The following is a 19442-nucleotide window of genomic DNA, read 5'->3' on the forward strand; positions in this document are numbered from 1 at the left end:
CCTAGCCGCCTAGGCGCTAGGCGCCAGCCCGTCGCCCGACTAGCGCCTAGCGTTTTTTAGAACCTTGTTCATAACACCCACTTTTCACACAGAGTAAATTATAGTAATAGTCTTTTAACTTTAATTAGAGGTCGCACTTGGTGCGATGGCAAGTGCCTTCGCCCATGAGCGGTAGGTCTCGGGTTCGAGACTTGGGAGCAGCCTCTCCATAAATGGGGGTAAGGCTAGCCGACATTCACCTCTCCCAGATCCTGCGTAAAGCGGGAGCCTTGTGCACTAGATACGACCTTTTTAGTCTTTTAACTTTAATTAATTTGGAACAATAGTCCCTTAACTAAAATCTATTATAGTAAATTAAGGTATGATATTGTAATGTTTAAAACATGATGTATGAAATTGTTATTTGACATATAATTGAAGTAGTTTTGTGCAATTTATCCTTATCAATTAAATTGTTTTATAGTGTCACAGTGTGGAAGGTCAACTTTTTTCAAATCCATAACATACTATTCATTAAAAAAAAATTAATAGTGTCTTGAACTTTCAACCATGCATCTCGCTAAATAAGTAAAAGAACAATCTTACACGCCATGCAGAAATTGAATCATTCACGAAAATGAGCTCATTGTTGACCTTGTTGTGGTTTGATCCTCTTATTTAATACGAAGAAATCACATCGTCATCCAGCAGCTAAGTTTTTTATTTCATACTGAGGATGAAAAAAAAAACATTGCAATTGATTGAAACAGAGTCCCTCTGTAATTTTGCCATGGCTTGTCCACTGATAAATCTTCTCTTCTTCCTTTTAATGTTTCTACCATTTTCCACCCTAGCTCAAACTTCCAAAAACATTTCTTTAGGCTCATCCCTCACTGCACTAAAAGATGGTGACTTATCCTGGCCATCACCATCTGGTGAATTTGCTTTCGGCTTTCGAGAAGTAGCAAAAGATGGGTTCCTACTAGCCATTTGGTTCGATAAGATACCAAATCAAACTATTGTCTGGTCAGCCAATCGGGATAAACTAGTGCCAAAGGGATCCAAAGTGGAGCTTACGGCCGATGGCGAGTTTATTCTCAATGATGCATCTGGCGAGCAAATATGGTCCGCTGAATCTGCCGGTAGTGGAGTTGCCTATGCATCCATGCTAAACACCGGAAATTTTGTGCTGGTGAATCGAAGTTCATCCAATGTGTGGGAAAGCTTTAGTCATCCAACCGATACAATTCTACCCTCACAAACTCTAAATCAGAATGGCATACTCTATGCGCGCTACACGGCAACAAATTACTCGACTGGTAGATTCCTGTTTTCGCTAAAACCTGATGGGAATCTTGTACTTGCGACTACAAAGTTCCCACAAAATACGCCCAATGAAGAGTATTGGTCGATGGAAAATCCAAATATTGGGTTTCAGGTCATCTTCAACCAGTCTGGCCTTATTTACGTCACAGCCAAGAATGGAAGCTTACTCAGCACCATATCATCCAATATGGTTTCAATGAAAGATTTTTACCAGAGAGCAACACTAGAGTATAATGGAGTATTTAGGCACTATGTTTACCCGAAAAACACCAGCTCGAGCTCTGGAAGATGGAATATGACTTGGTCCACTTCCTCATACGAACCTCCAAACATCTGCACGTCGATTATGGAATCTAGGGGCGGTGGTGCATGTGGCTTTAACAGCTTTTGCACGATTGAAGATCAAGGACCGACTTGCCAGTGTCCAAATGGTTACTCCTTTATTGATCCAGAGGATGAGCGCAGAGGATGCAAGCAAAACTTTGCTCCACAGAGTTGTGGTGAAACGTCAAAGGAGGAGACAGATCTTTTCGAATTTCAAGAGCTGAAAAACGCAAATTGTTGGGGCGGAGACTACGCGCTTTTTGAGAGTGTATCTGAGGATTGGTGCCGACAAAATTGCCTAGATGATTGTTTTTGTGCTGCGGCAGTTTACAACAGCGGTGGACAGTGTTGGAAGAAGAGACTCCCTTTCTCTAATGGGGCAATTGACCCCAGTAATACTGGAAAAACTCTGATAAAAGTTGGGAAACAAAATTCGACTGTGAAATGTGGTACCAACACAGAAAAGAAAGACCATAAAACTTTGATCCTTTTCGGATCAGCCATCCTGAGTGGCTCTGGGGTTCTAAACTTCCTCCTACCATTGATTACCTATTTGGTTGTCTCGCGATCCTATTCGAGAAAAGCGAAGGTGAGTCAAACTCATCCAGTCATCTCTGGTGTGAATTTGAAGCATTTCACTTATGAGGAGCTAAACAATGCTACGAGCCAATTCAAGGAAGAACTAGGACGCGGTGGTTCTGCAATAGTTTTCAAAGGAGTTCTAGCCTCAGATAATGGGAAGAGCGTTGCTGTCAAAAGCTTAGACGCTAGGGTCGGAGAAAATGATTTGGAATTCAAAGCGGAAGTAAGTGCTATTGGCAGAACAAACCACAGAAATTTAGTCCAGCTACTCGGATTTTGTTACGAGGGAGAGCACCGAATTCTTGTGTATGAGTTTATGAGCAACGGATCTTTAGCAGGTGTCCTCTTTGGAGAGTCGATGCCAAACTGGTACCAAAGGAGGCAAATCGCCTTGGAAATTGCAAGAGGGCTGTTGTATTTGCACGAGGAAAGTAGCAGCCAAATCATACATTGCGACATCAAGCCTCAAAACATTCTTCTTGATGACTCTCTCACTGCAAAAATTTCTGACTTCGGTTTAGCAAAGCTTTTGAGAATCGACCAGACTCTAACCATGACCAGAATCAGGGGAACAAAAGGTTATGTGGCCCCTGAATGGTTCAAAAGGTTGCCTATCACGGCCAAGGTTGATATTTACAGTTACGGAATTCTGTTGTTAGAGATTATTTTCTGCAGGAAGCATTTCGAGGCAGCGGCTGAGGATGAAGGTCCAACGATATTAGCTGATTGGGCGTACGATTGCTATAAGCAGAATCAGCTGCACCAGCTATTCAAGAATAACGATGAGGCAATGCATGACATGAAGATGGTGGAGAAGTATGTGATGATTGCAATATGGTGCATTCAGGAGGATCCATCGCTTAGACCTAACATGAAGAAAGTCACATTGATGCTCGAAGGAACCGTCGAAGTCTCAGCTCCACCCGATCCATCTTCTTTCATAAGTTCAATACTTTAAGTTCTTCCAATAATAATCCCATTTCTTTTGTATATCATAAGTTTGTGTATTTTTCATTTTCAAGTACTCTTTGCTCTTAACGTACTGTATGGTATTGAATGTACATAATTCTCTTAAAATATCCGAATAAATAGAGGAATTATCAGTTGTATAAAACATGGCCCGTCTGAAAAAATAGAGGAATTATCAATGGAGGAACCTCAGCTATTTTCATGGTATAAGAGTAGGTTGGCCTACGTGTGAAGCCTAACGGCTACGCGTGCTCCGTTGCACTTAATTTGTGTTGTCCACGTTTTTTGCTTGAAAATTCGCCACACATGAGATGACATGTGAGGTTGTGAAGGTTAAGGAGTTGTATCAATGAAATGAAGCTTATAAGAGGTTGACATGAATCGTTAGATACATGAGATACTACTACTTCAGTTTGGCAGCTTATCTGAGTTTTATTTACCCGGTGCACCATTTTCACATTGCAGTAGTAGTTTTATAGGTTGATAGGAATCGTTAGATATGTGGGAGGTAGCTGTGTTAGTGTTGAGCATCTAGAGTGACTAGGTTCCTTGCCTTTATTTACCTTTCATTTTAGTACTTCACTTTGCAAGCCTACGGGAATTTTTTATTTTTTTATTTTTATTATTATTGTTTTGAAAGAGGAGGGGATGAGCTAAGCTTCACAATGGGTTAACAATAATGTTGTTCAAATTTGCATTTGGCGAGAATCGAATCCAAGACCTCTCATTTATAAGTGAAGTGTTGTACTAGGATAGCACCAAACCTTATGGAACCAACTATTGCTAACCCACATGAAATATATCAAATGGAATGTAAGAACAAATTATAAAAGAACACCAAGATTTTAACAAGGTTCCTCAACAGTCAGTGTAACTGGAGTACGTCATCGGAGCAGTATGAGCTCACCCAATAATCCACTATCAACCAAATGGGAGTTTACAAAGTGTTGGCAAGCTCACAACCCAAAAATCTCAATACAATCAATAGCTCTCACGCACCAAAGAAACAAATAGAGAAAGAAATATAGTGATTAATTTCTTCTCAATACAAAGCTCCAAGTTATTACAACAACAACTACCTTGGTGGATGATTACTAACCAAAGAGAGGAGCACTTTATTCTTCTTTCCTGCTCTCAGTTTTCTGCTCTCTGCAGCTACCTTTGCTCTCTCAAAGATGGGCTACTAAAACAAAAATCGTGTATACTCACTCTCTCACACTCGGTTGCACACATTCATCCATCATAAAGCATCCAATAAAAAATCCAAAGTAAAGGAAAAAATCTTTCCTCTACAAATATCATCATGACTTTCCTTTTTCTTTTCAACAAACATAATCATTTGTCTCCTCATAATGTTCCCACATCATTATGTCATTCATTTTTTATTATATGCACCGAAAGGTTTTTGGCCACTTGGCCACTAATTCAACATGAAGATGAATACTACTATACCGTAATATTAAGTGACTAACATTGTTTATTAGGTACTTTGTTTATATATTTTATTGAAGTACCGAATCTAGTTTGATTTTTATGTTTTTGTATAGTTACGTCCTAAGGTCACGTTTCGATCCTGGAAGTATCTTGGGATCATGGCATGCCTACACTGCAATGTTTCTATTTTTTTTATTTTTTTTTCTTTTGGATTCAGTCTATGCGTTGCAGTTTATCTGTTTATGTTTGACTAGTCTCATCTAATGTTGGATTTTTTAATATACCATTCGAATATTAGATTTCCCTAATTTGACTATAATAAATAAAAAATTGTAATGCAAATTCTGAATTTACAAATTTTGCGTAACATAAAATGCAATGCAGTGTTTGAATTCATATTGACCCTATACTAAAATATAAATAAAAAAATGAGAATGGGGTGCCAGCTGTAGTGGGTGCCAAGAGTAGTGGCAGATTTTGTGAATTTTGTTTATATTAAATGTATTTAAGTATCACAGCACATGATTGACTATTAATAATTAACATAAATATTGTTAATATGTTATTAATATTGTAACTTTTATTGATTTAATACAAACCCTAAATATTCCCAAAAATATATACGCGTTAAACCTTTTTGTCCCAAAAATATATACGCGTTGAACCTTTTTGTTACATACTTTATACTAAGCATTGGACCTTTTTGTATATTCAACCTTCTAGACAGGAAAGTAAAAAAAATTTACAAATTTCCCAAGCATGTTTTGACTATTGTTATTGTGTTGCTTTAAAGGAACTTAACTTGGATGGAAAATGTATGCTATTGAATGCGCAAATACGATGGAACATAAACTTTCTTCAACGTGTACAATTATTCTTTCAACAAAAAATTATAAAGGACTATCTATGAACTACAAAGTTCAAGATTTTGAGTTTCGATGATCAAATAATAAAGAAACAACCACTTAAACTATTTCACTCATAAATGACGATGGATCCGGTGGAACTGAGACTTCAACAGTTCCTTCAAGCATCTGCATGACTTTCTTCATCGTCGGTCTCAGTGATGGGTCCTCCTGAATGCACCACATTGCAATCATCACGTAATTCTCCATCATCTTGACGTCTTCCATCGCTTCATCGTCCTTCTCCAATAACAAATGCAGCTCCTTTTGCATATAGCAATCATATGCCCAATAAGCTAGTATCAGCTGATCTACATCATCCGCATGCTCTTCAAAATTCTTCCTGCAACAAATAATTTCTAGTAACAAAATGCCATAGCTGTAAACATCCACCTTCATTGTGATAGGCATGTTTTTGAACCATTCAGGGGCTACATAACCTTTGGTTCCCCTGATTCGAGTAGTAGTTCGAGTTTGGTCCGTTCCCAAAAGCTTGGCCAATCCAAAGTCAGAAATTTTTGCAGTGAAAGAATCGTCTAGAAGAATGTTTTGAGGCTTAATGTCACAATGTATGATTTGGCTGTTACACTCCTCATGCAAATACAACAGCCCTCTTGCAGTACCCAAGGCAATTTTCTGTCGCTGGTACCATTTCAGCCTTGACTCTCCAAAGAGGAAGCTTGCTAGTGAACCATTACTCATAAACTCGTAGACAAGAATTCGGTGCTCCCCTTCATTGCAGAACCCAAGCAGTTGGACTAAATTTCTGTGGTTTGTTCTACCAATTGCGCTCACTTCAGCTTTGAATTCCGGCTCATTTTCTCCAACCATAGTGTCCAATCTTTTGACAGCAACAGATTTCCCATTATCAAATCCTAAAACTCCTTTAAAAACTGTAGCAAAAGAACCCTGACCTAGTTCTTCCTTGAATCCATTAGTAGCTTCGTTTAGCTCCTCATAAGTGAAACATTTCATATTCATACCTGGCATGACTGAGTGAGGTTGAATCACCCTTGCTTTTCTGTAAGAAATATGAGAAACAACCAAATAGGTTGTTAATAGCAAAATCAAGTTCAGAAATCCCGAGCTACTCAGGAGCACTGATCCGATGAGGATCAAGGTTGAGTAATCTTTCTTTTTCGTATTTGGACCTTCAGGTTTCAAAGTAAAGTTGCCTTTCCTTACTTTGATGAGAGCTGTTCCACCAATACTTGTGTCCATCCTCCCATTCGAAAGAGGAATTCTTTTCTTCACACACTCTCCTTCCTTGAAAATGGCAACGACACAAAAACAATCAGCTAAGCAATTCTGTCTGCACCAATCCTCAGGTACCGATGTAAACTGCTCATAATCACCGTCAAACCACTCTGCGTTTTGCATCTCGTGAAAATAAAAATCCTCTGTCTCCGGCAAGGCCTCATCACAACTTTGTGAAACAAAGTTTTGCTTGCATCCTTTCAAGACATCATTGGGATCAATAAATGTGTAGCCATAAGGACATTGGCAGGTTGGTCCTTTATCATCATAACTGCATAAGCTGTTGTATCCACATGCACCACTACCTATGGCTCCTACAATTCTTGAGCAAATATTCGAAGGTTCGGAGATCAAAGGGGACCAAGCCATGGGTTTTCCAGCACTTGATGCAGCGGTTTTGGGGTGAACAGAGTGCCTCAAAACTCCATCATGCTCCACAGTTGCTTTCTGGTAGAAATTTTGCATCGAAACTGTGTTGGATGATATCATTTTCAGTATGCTTCCATTCTGTGCAGTAAGGTAAATAGAGCCGGACTGATTGAAGATGACCTGAAAGCCGGTATACATAGTCATGGTTGCACTGTAAGCATAATTCTTTGTCTCCAGTGGGAATCTCGTTGTGTAAAGCAAGAGATTTCCGTCAGATTGAAGCGTAAACATGAATCTTCCCCGTGAGTAATTTGTTGCCGTGTAGCGAGCAAAGAGCATGCTGTTTTGACTTAGAGTCTGTGTGGGTAGGATTGTATCAGTTGGTTCATCAAAACTCTCCCACAAATTAATTGACATTCGGTTGGCCAGAACAAAATTTCCACTGTCAAGTATGGCTGCATAAAACACTTCTGCGTTAGCAGAATTAGCATACCATATTTGCTGGCCCGTTGCGTCATTGAGCATAAGCTGGCCTTCACTTGTAAGTACACATTGGGATCCTTGCTGCACAAGATTGTCCCCATTGGCTGACCAGACAACAGTTTTCTCTGGTATCTTATTGAACCAGATGGCTAGTAGGAACCCATATTTTCCAATTCTTCGAAAACCGAAGGCAAAGTCACCAGAAGGTGATGTCCATGATGACGAGTTATCATCATTTAGTGCAGTGAGAGATGAGGCTAAAGAAATGTTTCCAGAAGATTGAGCTAGGATGGAACATGGGAGAATCATGGAAAGGAAGAAGCAAAGAAGATATAGCAGAGCAAAAGCCATGGTAATTTGAGTGTTTTGCTAAAAGGCTACAGATTGATCAAACTGCTGACCAAACTCTCAATAAATGGATTAAACATCACTTAAAACTATAATATCTTTCCTAATCACTGAAAGAATAATCTGCAGCACGGCAACTACAGAGACTTCTAGTGATTAAATTAGGAGTCAGGTCGAAGATATGTGTCATGGTTTGCTGACTCTGGGACAACGGGCCAAGTATTTTTCAGGTTTTTTATTTGGGAGGACAGGTATTTTTCAGGTTTTATACTTGGGAGGACGGCAAGTCTCTTTTCAATCTTTATATATTTGGAAATCACTTGGAAACTTTCTTCTTGGAATGGTTCAATCTTTATATATATATATATATATATACACACACACACACATATATATATACATATTATTATACATTTGAACGGTTGCTAACTACTAGTAGCAATATAAGTTCACAGGTAGTAATCATAGCCCTTTATCGCCACATTTGCATGTACGAATCTCCCACAAATGTGTCTATTTTTTCAACGCAAAATCAAAAAATTGTATTGTTAGTTTTCAAACATATTAGGTTTGTAACTTATTTTTTTGCTTTTGGGTTTGTTACTTGTTTTATTTTGGTTGCATGTTAATTTAACTTGTTATAAATGATTGTTATTTCAATTTGTATGAAATTTGGGAATACCAAACCATCCCGAAATACCGAAAATATTTCGAGAATCCTGAAAATTGAGAATACCGAAATTTTGGTTTGGTATTGGTCTTCAAACTTAAAAATATGTAACAATACCAACATGTAACAGTACCAATAAGTTAAAGAACAAACTTAAAAATAATAAATGATTGAGGGCCTATGTTAGCCCCTTTCTGTTGGAGATGGTATATAAATATAGTCTGACACTGTTCATTTACAAATAATATTTTACAGGGCTATAATTCTAGACGAGACTATACTTAGCCCTTTCGGTTGGAGATGGCCTTAAAGAGAAAAATGAATTCCTTTGCAATACGGGTAAGATGACTTAGATTGTGATATATCAATAGAGGATGCAATATTTTTCATCCGTTGTATTTTTTTCATCAGAATAAAAGATAAAAAAAAAGGTAAGTGTAGGCGTGAGAACGATTTTAACTTGTTGAACACCGTGTTTTACAATAGTTGTATATATGGGTGTAAGTATCATTTTATTTTATAGAAATTTGAAGAGTTAGGTGTTTTCCAAAATAAAATAACAATTACAGGGTTCGATCATGGGCCAGGTCCAAATGATGAGCCCAAATAGAACTAGACCGAATTAATTGATGGGCCTGATCCAAATAGATCTTGAACAACCACGATCGACCCTAAATCGAAACCGAAACAAGATTCTACACGGTTTTCGTGGTCGTGATTGGTACCAAAATTTCGAAGCCCTACCTAACTAGAGATTTTTCAGTATGATCGTCATACGGGGTGGTACACCACGTGTTGCTATGTAAATAGTGGGATATATGTGTTAAAAAGTTAATAACTTAAAAAATAAAATTTTCCACCACTTAAATAAAAACACTTGGTGTACCATCCGTGTTTCCGTCACAATTAAAATTTTCTCCTACCTTAAGCCATAAGGTATCTCGAATATGCATAACAACACTATGATTATATTGAGTCATTTAACTAAACCACGAACAATAAAGGCACAAAAGATACGCATCAGAATGAAAACAATTTACTAGAACACTGTAGCAGCAGGCTGTTCACGGCACTGTAAATATGTATCTATTTACAAAATATATAATAAATTTACATGAATCCACCTAGGCACTAGACTCTTACCCGTCGTCCGCCTAGTGTTTTTGATAACCTTGCCCGTAAGGTATAATTTGTGTTACACGCACATGTACAAATTACAACATATTAGAGGGAAAACAGAACGGCCTGTCCTCCTTCCCTCTTATCATTCGGCGCGAAAGAAAAAAACGGTCAAAGAGAAGTGCTGATGGGGTACACACATGTCCAACAAGTGTCAAATCCAACCCTCAATCGACACCGTCCATGCTCATCACATCTCCATTTTCTTTGCTTACTTCGGAATAAAAAAAGAAAGAGAAAAATCCGCAATGAAAAAGCACAGTCCGCCTTCAAAAGTTCAAACGGCTATGCAGCTGTACCTAACAAAATCCTAGCTTTCTCTGCTGCTTCTTCTTCTTCTTCCTCCTCCCTCCAAATTTGGGGATTTTTTCTTTTTCCCAGATTACGGTTTTTTGGCAGAAGATTTTAATTGGGAATTTGGAACGGAAGCTGGAGGTAGGAGCAAGAGCCAAACGGAGCCTATGAATTGGGAATTTGATTAATTTTTTTCGTTTGTTTGTTATGAATGTGACTACGGGACAGAGGTTCAGGGCCGAAGGGGTAGAGGAAGACCTAGGAAAACTTTGGAAGAGACCCTAAGAAAAGACTTGAGTACTTGGATCTAACGGAGGACATGACACAAAACCGAGCGCAATAGCGTTGAATGTTGAATTTGTTGTTGTTGTTGTAATTTAAAGTCTAGGAATATGCATGGTTAATAATGGAGGTTGAATTTGTTTCCCACAATTTTGCATACCACGTACATGTTCATGAAATTCTTTTTTCTTTTTATTTACAAATATGTTCATGAAATTCTTCTGTTATTATTATCTATAGCGCTCCATATGTAGGACCCCGTTTTGACCTCTGTTTTCTTATGCTGGCATTGATTTGGTCAAGGATGAGTGCAGGGCTTCCTATAGAGCTCTTGTCATCTATGAAGAGCCTGACTGGATAGTGGATATAGATATTGTAAGTGTCTGTTTGGTTAATACACATCATAATAATGATGCTTGTTTATGCTTTCAGGAACATTGCTCGTGTCCATTTACATGAAAAATGGGATAACAAGGTTTGGTGGCATGGAGCTGAGATCCAAGTTGTTATTGAAGGAAGTTGCCAAATTGGACAAGTTGCCGTGTGTGTGCACTAAGTCACCGACTGATGACATATTAATACGTTGCGGATTCGTACATTCTTAACCGTATATGTCAATCTGATGTGTTGTGATTAGTTTTAGAAAAATGTTGTTCAGTGCAGTTCACTAAGCTTGATCCATTTTACGTAATAAAAGTTTTTGGCATGTGCAGGCCAAGATATCACATTACATGCGAAAAATGGCTGTTATAACTCCTTATGCCGAGTTTCGTTTTAAATTTGTATCAGGTGCAGCAGAGTAAGCTCTCTCTCTCTCTCTCTCTCTCTCTCTCATAAACACACACTACAAAGGAACATTTTTAGGATTATATGTCCTGAACAAATTCATACAAACATTTTACTTTTTATGCAGTTGAGATTGCTTTTCCAGGAGTAGAATGCAAATGGGGTAATAAGGGTCTTGAATAACTTATTGCAGATAGTTCGGTTCTTGGTGTTTTAGCTGGCCAAGCTCAGATAAAACCCAAGCTTCTAGTTCGCCAAAAAAAAAAAAAAAAAAAAAAAAACCCAAGCTTCTGTTAAAAAAAAAAGACTCTTGGGTTTTTTGATAGAAAATTAAAGCTTTCTTGTTTAAATTCTAATGTTTTGGTAATCTGAAAGCGTGAGGATATTTATTGCATGACAAGTATTATAGGGATGCTTGATATAGTTGGACTGTTGAATGGACTAAAAGTTTGTTAATTTTAGTAACTGATGATGCAGGTTGATTTTTCACTGAGGATGCTCAAGGCAGGGAAGCATGTGCTTCAAGGTTAGTTTTAATTTTCGATGTAATTGTTAAGTTGTGTGAGGATTTGAGATGCCATCCCCACCCGCCATCAACTGCCGGGGAGGTGCATATTTTCCTGTTTGATTGAATGTCTAAATATTATGATGCAATGGTATGGACTAAATGTTTCTATTTTTGTGTGTGCTGTATCTGCTCACTGTTGTTTGGCTGGCTTGGTGGACTCGAAGAAAAACCTGCGGCAGCTTGTAAGTAGGATGCAGTTTCGATTGAATTTGCCAGTGTTATTTGTTGCCTTTATAATTGATTGTATAATTGTATGACATGTAGAAGTGAAGATTCTGGCAATCTCTTTCATTGTGCTTTACATATGGTTTCTCTTGCACAATAAATTCACACCACACCGACACCGGTGCTTCTTTATCAGGATTAGATACAATGGTAGACAAAATGAAAGATGATATATGATTTTCAGGAAGATTACTTTCAAGGCCTAATGCTGAGGGATGAGGCTGAGAGATATGATGAGCTATTGAATATGGGAAAAATGAAACCAGCCTGCGATATTTCAATTGAAGACAGTTTGAGGTATGTGACTCGGTTTGGTATTCCTTTCGAGGAGAGATGGCCTCTAGGGACCAATCGATCGGAGGTATTGTACTGTTTCATATTTAATTTTATTTAGTTAAGGGATTGTCAGTTGCGTTGGATATAGGGTTTTTATAATAATATTTTGTTATTTGTGAAAGGGGGATCTACAAGCATACATAGTAGTAGACTACAGCCAAATCGGGGCAAAGGATAGAGTGACCATCAAACACATGATGCATTAGTTCCCGTTAATTTGCGACATAATTGTCGGTCCTGCATTTGATGACTACTCGACTGTAAGCATCTATAGCTCTACCCTTAAGCCATGGTTTTGGGTAGTGTAACAGTGTTAAAAACATGGTTTGCTTTAATTAACAATTCGTTTTGCATATGGTTTCTCTTGCACAGTAAATTCACACCACACCTGTGTTTTTTTGTCAATCTTAGATACAATGGTAGACTAAATGAAAGATAATATATGATTGTTCAGTTGGAATAAGTTCAAATTTGTAAGTTGATGATTTGACAATGCAGCTACAAGCGATGGCAACAAGCTCTTTTTACGAAAATGCTATGCTAGCTAGCTAGCCATCATCTCATTCAGCGAGCTAGTTCTGGGGGAATGATTATGGGATAAAATACAGTGGAAAGCAAATTAATGTCTACATAAGCAAAGCCTTGATGCCCCCAGTTGGCGCCCCAGGAATTCATCACAATCCAATATTCTCTTCATCCATCTACAGTAACTCCCCACCCCACCAAGACCATGGCGTGACGAATTTTGCCTCTTCTGGTTGATTCTTTCTCATAGATGTCCTATTAACAAATAATAAACGAACTGAGAAAGAAGCAATTAGAAGAGCCAAAATACATCACACCATGGTCTTGGTGGGGTAGGGAGTTACTGGAGATGGACAAAGAGAATATTGGATTGTGATGAATTCCTAGGGCGACAACTGGGGGCAGCAAGGCTTTCCTTATGTAGACATTAATTCGCTTTTCACGGTATTTTATCCCATAATCATTCCTCCAGAGCTAGCTCGATGAATGAGATGATGGCTAGCTAGCTAGCCTAGCATTTTCGTAAAAAGAGCTTGTTGCCATCGCTTGTAGCTGCATTGTCAGATCATCAACTTACAAATTTAAACTTATTCCAACTGAACAATCATATATCATCTTTCATTAAGTCTACCATTTTATCTAAGCCTAACAAAGAAGCACCGGTGTGGTGTGAATTTACTGTGCAAGAGAAACCATATGCAAAACGAATTGTTAATTAAAGCAAACCATGTTTTTAACACTGTTACACTACCCAAAACCATGGCTTAAGGGTAGAGCTACAGATGCTTACAATCGAGTAGTCATCAAATGCAGGACCGACAATTATTTCGCAGATTAACGTGAACTAACGCAACATGTGTTTGATGGTCACTCTATCCTTTGCCCCGATTTGGCTGTAGTCTACTACTTTGTATGCTTGCAGTTGCAGATCTCCTTTCACAAATAACAAAATATTATTATAAAAACCCTAAACCCAACGCAACTGACAATCCCTTAACTAAATATGAAACAATACAATACCTCCGGTCGATTGGTCCCCAGAGGCCATCTCTCCTTGAAAGGAATACCAAACTGAGTCGCATACCTCAAACTGTCTTCAATTGAGATATCGCAGTCTGGTTTCATTTTTCCCATATTCAATAGCTTATCATATCTCTCAACCTCATCCCTCAGCATCAGGACTTGAAAGCCCTCTCCCTGAAAACCCAAAGCGATACTCTCGAGAGAGAATATGTGACTCTCTTCGGTGCTAATAGAATATTGCACGGAAACCGCAGCGCATATAGCAGTCGACACACAGAAGAATTAAACAAGGAATTTCTTTAAGTGTGTGTGTGTGTGTATATATATATATATATATATATATAGCATCAATGGAATTAAGTGCCCGAAAGGAAAGGAGAGATGGCAAGCTGCCATAGCACCTCAAAATTGAAGAGGTGAGTGTCAAAAGCTTTGGGAGATTTATTCATAATATCATACACAAGCTTTAATTTCGAATTGATCAGTGTTGTGTTTTGGTGGTTTAAGCCTATAGGAAGCTTTAACTCAACGAACTAAAAGACTAATCTCTTCCACGTTCCAACACAATTAAAAACGTCATCAGTCAAAATGCAAATGTAGCATAAACGTACATACCATAAAGTTGTAGAATGTTTAAAACCAAAATGTAGCATAAACGGACATACCACAAAGTTGTAAAAGGTTTAAAACCGAAATCTAGTGTATACTACGTACTAAAACCCAAATGTACTCATCTTATACAAAACTAAACGTATCATATACCCCAAATAACTAGATAGACAAGCAAAAGTAACTCAAAGCATGTTCATAAAAAAACAAACCTATAAATATATATAAGCAGAAAAGGAATATACGTACAAAAAACGTATAATTTTGTGAATTAATTATTGAAAACTTATCAATTAATGTATATATATTTTTGGACAAAACTTACCCATATAGTTTAGAATGAATGGAAGTTTAGTCTAAAAACAGAGAGAATGAACTAGTTAACTCCAATTATTTCATGAAAATAAGGGGTTTTGAAATTACTTACGTCTTAGTATGTGTTGAACGGCAGGAAGAACACCCACTTCATTTCTCCAGTCTACAGTATCAACACTCTTGTGTTTCTCCCACCATTCTTCTAAGCTATTATGCCATTGGTGGTTTGGTATTGCTGTGGTTTTAAAAAAAAAATTGTTTCTGCGGTGCTGTGAGAATAAGTAACTATGAAATAAAGTATCAGATTGTTTAGTAAATTTTTTTATAAAAGTGCTTTTGAAAAAAAAACAGTATTATAATGTTTGATAAATTTTTATGTAAAACAGATGTGAAAAAAAACTAGTTTTTCAAAGCTGGGTTTTGCAGCTTTGTGTTTTTGGTTTTTTTCACCCAAAACTATGATAAAAAACTGAAGCTGAAATGTTTACCAAACATAAAAAAACTCCTAACTTTTTTTTATGATCATTTTCTTAATAATAACCTCAGTACCAAACTAGGCGTGTTAAAGCTGGAATTCTGCCATCCTTCCCATATACCGTCTCCTGCAAATGAAATTTAAAAAATAATTTTAAATACCACAGCCCCATCGATCTCAACCCCATACAGAAACTTTATGGTTTTATTTTCTGGTATTTTGGGTGCACAAGCGGATGAATCGAACGGGCACGATTACTTGAAACAATAAATTAATCGACAATATTTTAAAAAAAATGAAATGCACAGATAAAGAGACGTTACTTTTGTGCTGCGGTGAACTTCGGCGGCGCCATTTTTGGCCTGATCGAGTGGGTTTGGAGGTTTTTTGGGTTTTCTTTCTCTCTCTAGCTTTCTCTCTCGATCACGCAGAGATAGAGATGATATGGGTTGTAGAATTTCTGGGTTGGGTTTACTCTCTCTCTCCATCACGCAGAGATAGAGAGATGATATGGGTTGTAGAATTTCTGGGTTGGGTTTTCTCTCTCTCTCTTTCTCATTCTCTCTCATTTTTCTCTCTTCAGTAATAACCTGGTTTATACTCTCTCTCTCGCGAGCTGGATTTAATTTATATTTTTTTTTTCTCTCTCTCATGCAGTTCGGATGGATTTTCAATTTCTTTTCAAAAAAACTTGTTTCTCTAAACACGATTTGCCATTTTAGTGAAAACCACGGTTTTAGAGCTCTGCAGGCTAATACGCTGGGTTTTATAGCCTAGGATTTATGTCAACCACGGAGGATCAACGTATAAAATATCGATGATATCGAAAATATCGGTAGTCTAAAATTACGAAAATTTCGATGGAAATATCGGGATATTATCGATATCGATAAAAATTGCATAAAAACCATAGAAATTGTAAGAAAAACTTGAAAAAATTTTATTGAAACTTTGCAGGATGTTTATTTAATCAATTATCTATTAGTTTATCATAAAAAATTGGAAGGAAATGCATTACATGATAGATATAACTGATTTAAATTGATTATATAGCGAGCTGGCAAACATTGTGAGTATAAAATATGTAGTAATTAATGAAAGAAGTTTAAACACGCCATAATCATTTATATATAATGAATTAGTACAATATTTTACACTTTATACATTGCATGGTAAGATACATGAATGACTTAGCAAGGTCTAAAATATCGATGATATCGGAAATATCGGTAGTCCAAAAAAATATCGGAAATCCAAAAACACTGAAATTTCGATAAAAATATCGGGATATTATGGATATTTTAGACAATGCGGAGGACACCATTTATTCTTTATGGGGCCCTCATCCGTACAATTCTTCGCACGCTTGTAATACATGGTACACATGGGATTTTGGATGGATCCAATTAATTGCTTAAGATCAATATATATGCCCCCATAGATCTAGTAAAACCTCCTTGGATATATGTAGGTAACAACACAACCAGCAAATTTGAAATCCCCATTAGAATGCATTTCAAAATTTGGCTTTTTATTCGAAATGGTCCCTGAGATTTGCACCATTCATGATTTTGGTCCCTGAGATTTAAAATCAATAGAAGTAATCCCTGAGATTATCCATCATCCATAATTTTGGTCATTCCGTTAAAAAACTTCGTTAAGTTGAGGGTATTTTTTTCAAATCATTGGATTTTTATTCAAAATGGTTCCTGAGATTTGCATCATCTATAATTTTAGTCCCTGAGATTGTCTATCATCCATAATTTTGGTCATTCCAATAAGTTGAGAGTATTTTTGTCAAATCAAATTCTCCACATGCTTTTCCACCATTTTTCTCTCATTTCTCTAAAAAAAAAAAATCCCTATGTTGCTAATTTTGGCCGTGATATCGAATCTTCAACTATTATTAAAAACAATTTGGCATCAAACTCAAGTAAATTATCGCAAACGGTACTTGACTTTTTCCTTTTCGTTAATTTTTGGAAAAAATTGTACGTACAGTTTGCAAAATATTAACGGGGAGCAGAATAAGGATATTTTGCAAACTGTACGTACAATTTTTTCCAAAAATTAACGAAAGGGAAAAAGTTAAGTACCGTTTGCGATAATTTACTTGAGTTTGATGCCAAATTGTTTTTAATAATAGTTGAAGAGTTGATATCATTGCCAAAATTAGCAACATAGGGATATTTTTTTTAGAGAAATGAGAGAAAAATGGTGGAAAAGCATGTGGAGAATTTAATTTGACAAAAATACTCTCAACTTATTGGAAGGACCAAAATTATGGATGGTGGACAATCTCAAGGACCAAAATTATGGATGATGCAAATCTCAGGGACTATTTTGAATAAAAAGCCAATGATTTGACAAAAATACCCTCAACTTAACAGAGTTTTTTAACGGAATAACCAAAATTATGGATGGTGGATAATCTCAGGGACTACTTCTATTGATTTTAAATCTCAGGGACCAAAATCATGGATGGTGCAAATCTCAGAGATCATTTCGAATAAAAAGCCTTAAAATTTTCATTGGAGATGCTCTAATTAGTGATTACCAAGAAGCATTCAAGATTGAAATTATTAAACGATTGGTTTGGTTAGAGACTACAGTTAAGTCGACTCTTAACTCGTCACATTGCTAGACATTCGACGATATTTTTTTTTTTTTTGTATAACATTATCAGTCCTGAATGAATCCTAGAGGAACATAATTGATATAATATATATATATATATATATGTGTGTGTGTGTGTGTGTGTGTATGTATATGTAGGTATGTATGTATGTATGTAATGGTGCTCATAAATGCTGCTCTTTTTTTTACTAAGAGGTCGCTAGTTTGAGTTGTCAAAACAGTCTCTTTACAAAACAAACGATAATTAAGGTTACGTACGATAGATGTTCCCCCAATCTCTGCAAAGTAGAAAACTTTGTTGGCTTCAGGTCACCCTTGTATGTAATGGTGCTCAATATTTGCTTATTCTTGCCATGACCTAAACAAGTCTTAAATATAGCGATTTCGATAGACTCTACTTCCGTATTTCATGTACATATATACGCGATTGATTGATGCGATAAGAATAATACGTATTTGTTTATTGCCAAATGACTACAGAATGCATGTAAAAGAGATCGTCCATTTGAATGTGAGCGTTCACTCCGAATTAATTGGTAACAAGAGTGGGGTGGTGGTAGGGTGCTCCGTACCCTGTATTTACTCCATCTGCTTCTATTCCACCCTTTTACTTTGGTTGGCTTCCCAAGTGGGTAGGTTTGCGGATCTGTAGTGAATTGACCCAGCTAAGCGGAGGTGGTTTGGAAATTAATTGACCCAGCTAAGAGGAAGTGGGTAAGGCAATTAATTGCTGGTGTACCACTTATGTTCCCGTCACAACTAAAAATTTCTTGAGTGGGGGATGGATCAACAACCAGTTACTGGTTAGGGGAAGGATAATTTATGGCGGATCCAGATCTGGTAACGCAGGTAATGTGAAATGAAATTACCATCCCCCACCTAACACATCATTTTTATTGAAGAGAAGATTGAGTCAGCTACCAGAGAGTCAGCATTAAAGAATAGGAGGGATTTAACTCTACTAAACAAAGAGAGCATTTTTGCTCATCATTATTTAGTGTGATGTATGCTCATCACCTTATTTATCACCGTTAGATGAGTTTGAATTTTGAGATTCGTGTAGTGGATAAGCACAAATCTCAAAATTCAAATTCATCTAACGGTGATAAATAGGATGATGAGCATACACCACATAAATAGTGGTGAGCAAAATGCACTTACTAAACAAAAGGTATGTTCAACCGACAATTCTTTTTGTGATTCTAATTTACTCAGTACAAGATCAACGGGGTGAATCTGAAAGGCATAGAAGTACAGTTCTCCCAAGCAAGATTTTTAACAGGACTTCTACTACTAATCTGTTGTACACTTCTGCGACTTCGATCTGGGCTCAACGTAACGCCAAAAGGCATATGGCGCAATCGGATGTGGACGAATTGGTGGTCCATCTAGACAAGTCCATGGATTTGTTCACAATGGAAGGTAGTGTCAAATTGGTGGGCTCAGTATTGGTCAATAGGAATCTCAACAAGTGGGGGGTCCAAAATATTCTTCACTCTGATTGGAGAGATTGGGGCGAAATTGAAATCAAATGGGTCTGGG

At 37.2% G+C, this 19442-nt stretch overlaps 2 protein-coding genes and 1 long non-coding RNA gene across 3 annotated transcripts; 1 reads left to right on the forward strand and 2 right to left on the reverse strand.

Moving 5' to 3' along the window:
- Nucleotides 1–596: 596 nt before the first annotated feature.
- LOC103447090 (G-type lectin S-receptor-like serine/threonine-protein kinase LECRK2) lies at nucleotides 597–3325 on the forward strand. Its single transcript, XM_029087894.2, has one exon. The coding sequence runs from the start codon at nucleotides 716–718 to the stop codon at nucleotides 3167–3169; it is 2454 nt and encodes an 817-aa protein (XP_028943727.1). The 5' UTR covers nucleotides 597–715; the 3' UTR covers nucleotides 3170–3325.
- A 2107-nt stretch (nucleotides 3326–5432) lies between these two features.
- Nucleotides 5433–9413, reverse strand: LOC114819429 (G-type lectin S-receptor-like serine/threonine-protein kinase LECRK3). Its single transcript, XM_029087895.2, has one exon. It carries the CDS (start codon nucleotides 7977–7979, stop codon nucleotides 5580–5582), a length of 2400 nt encoding a protein of 799 aa, XP_028943728.1. The 5' UTR covers nucleotides 7980–9413; the 3' UTR covers nucleotides 5433–5579.
- A 5478-nt stretch (nucleotides 9414–14891) lies between these two features.
- Nucleotides 14892–15905, reverse strand: LOC139189656 (uncharacterized). The gene is made up of 3 exons (XR_011573486.1): nucleotides 15587–15905; nucleotides 15330–15390; nucleotides 14892–15023 (listed from the first exon to the last, which is right to left on the reverse strand). It is a non-coding gene; the product is annotated as an uncharacterized lncRNA (long non-coding RNA).
- Between the last annotated feature and the right edge of the window lie 3537 nt (nucleotides 15906–19442).

Source organism: Malus domestica, chromosome 11, assembly GCF_042453785.1.
Source record: "Malus domestica chromosome 11, GDT2T_hap1".
Taxonomy (NCBI): Eukaryota; Viridiplantae; Streptophyta; class Magnoliopsida; order Rosales; family Rosaceae; genus Malus; species Malus domestica.

What these genes read in the sequence shown, in the direction of transcription:
- LOC103447090 (XM_029087894.2), top strand. Translation starts at nt 716, where the DNA reads ATGAAAAAAAAAACATTGCAATTGATTGAAACAGAGTCCCTCTGTAAT.
- LOC114819429 (XM_029087895.2), bottom strand. Translation starts at nt 7,979, where the DNA reads ATGGCTTTTGCTCTGCTATATCTTCTTTGCTTCTTCCTTTCCATGATT.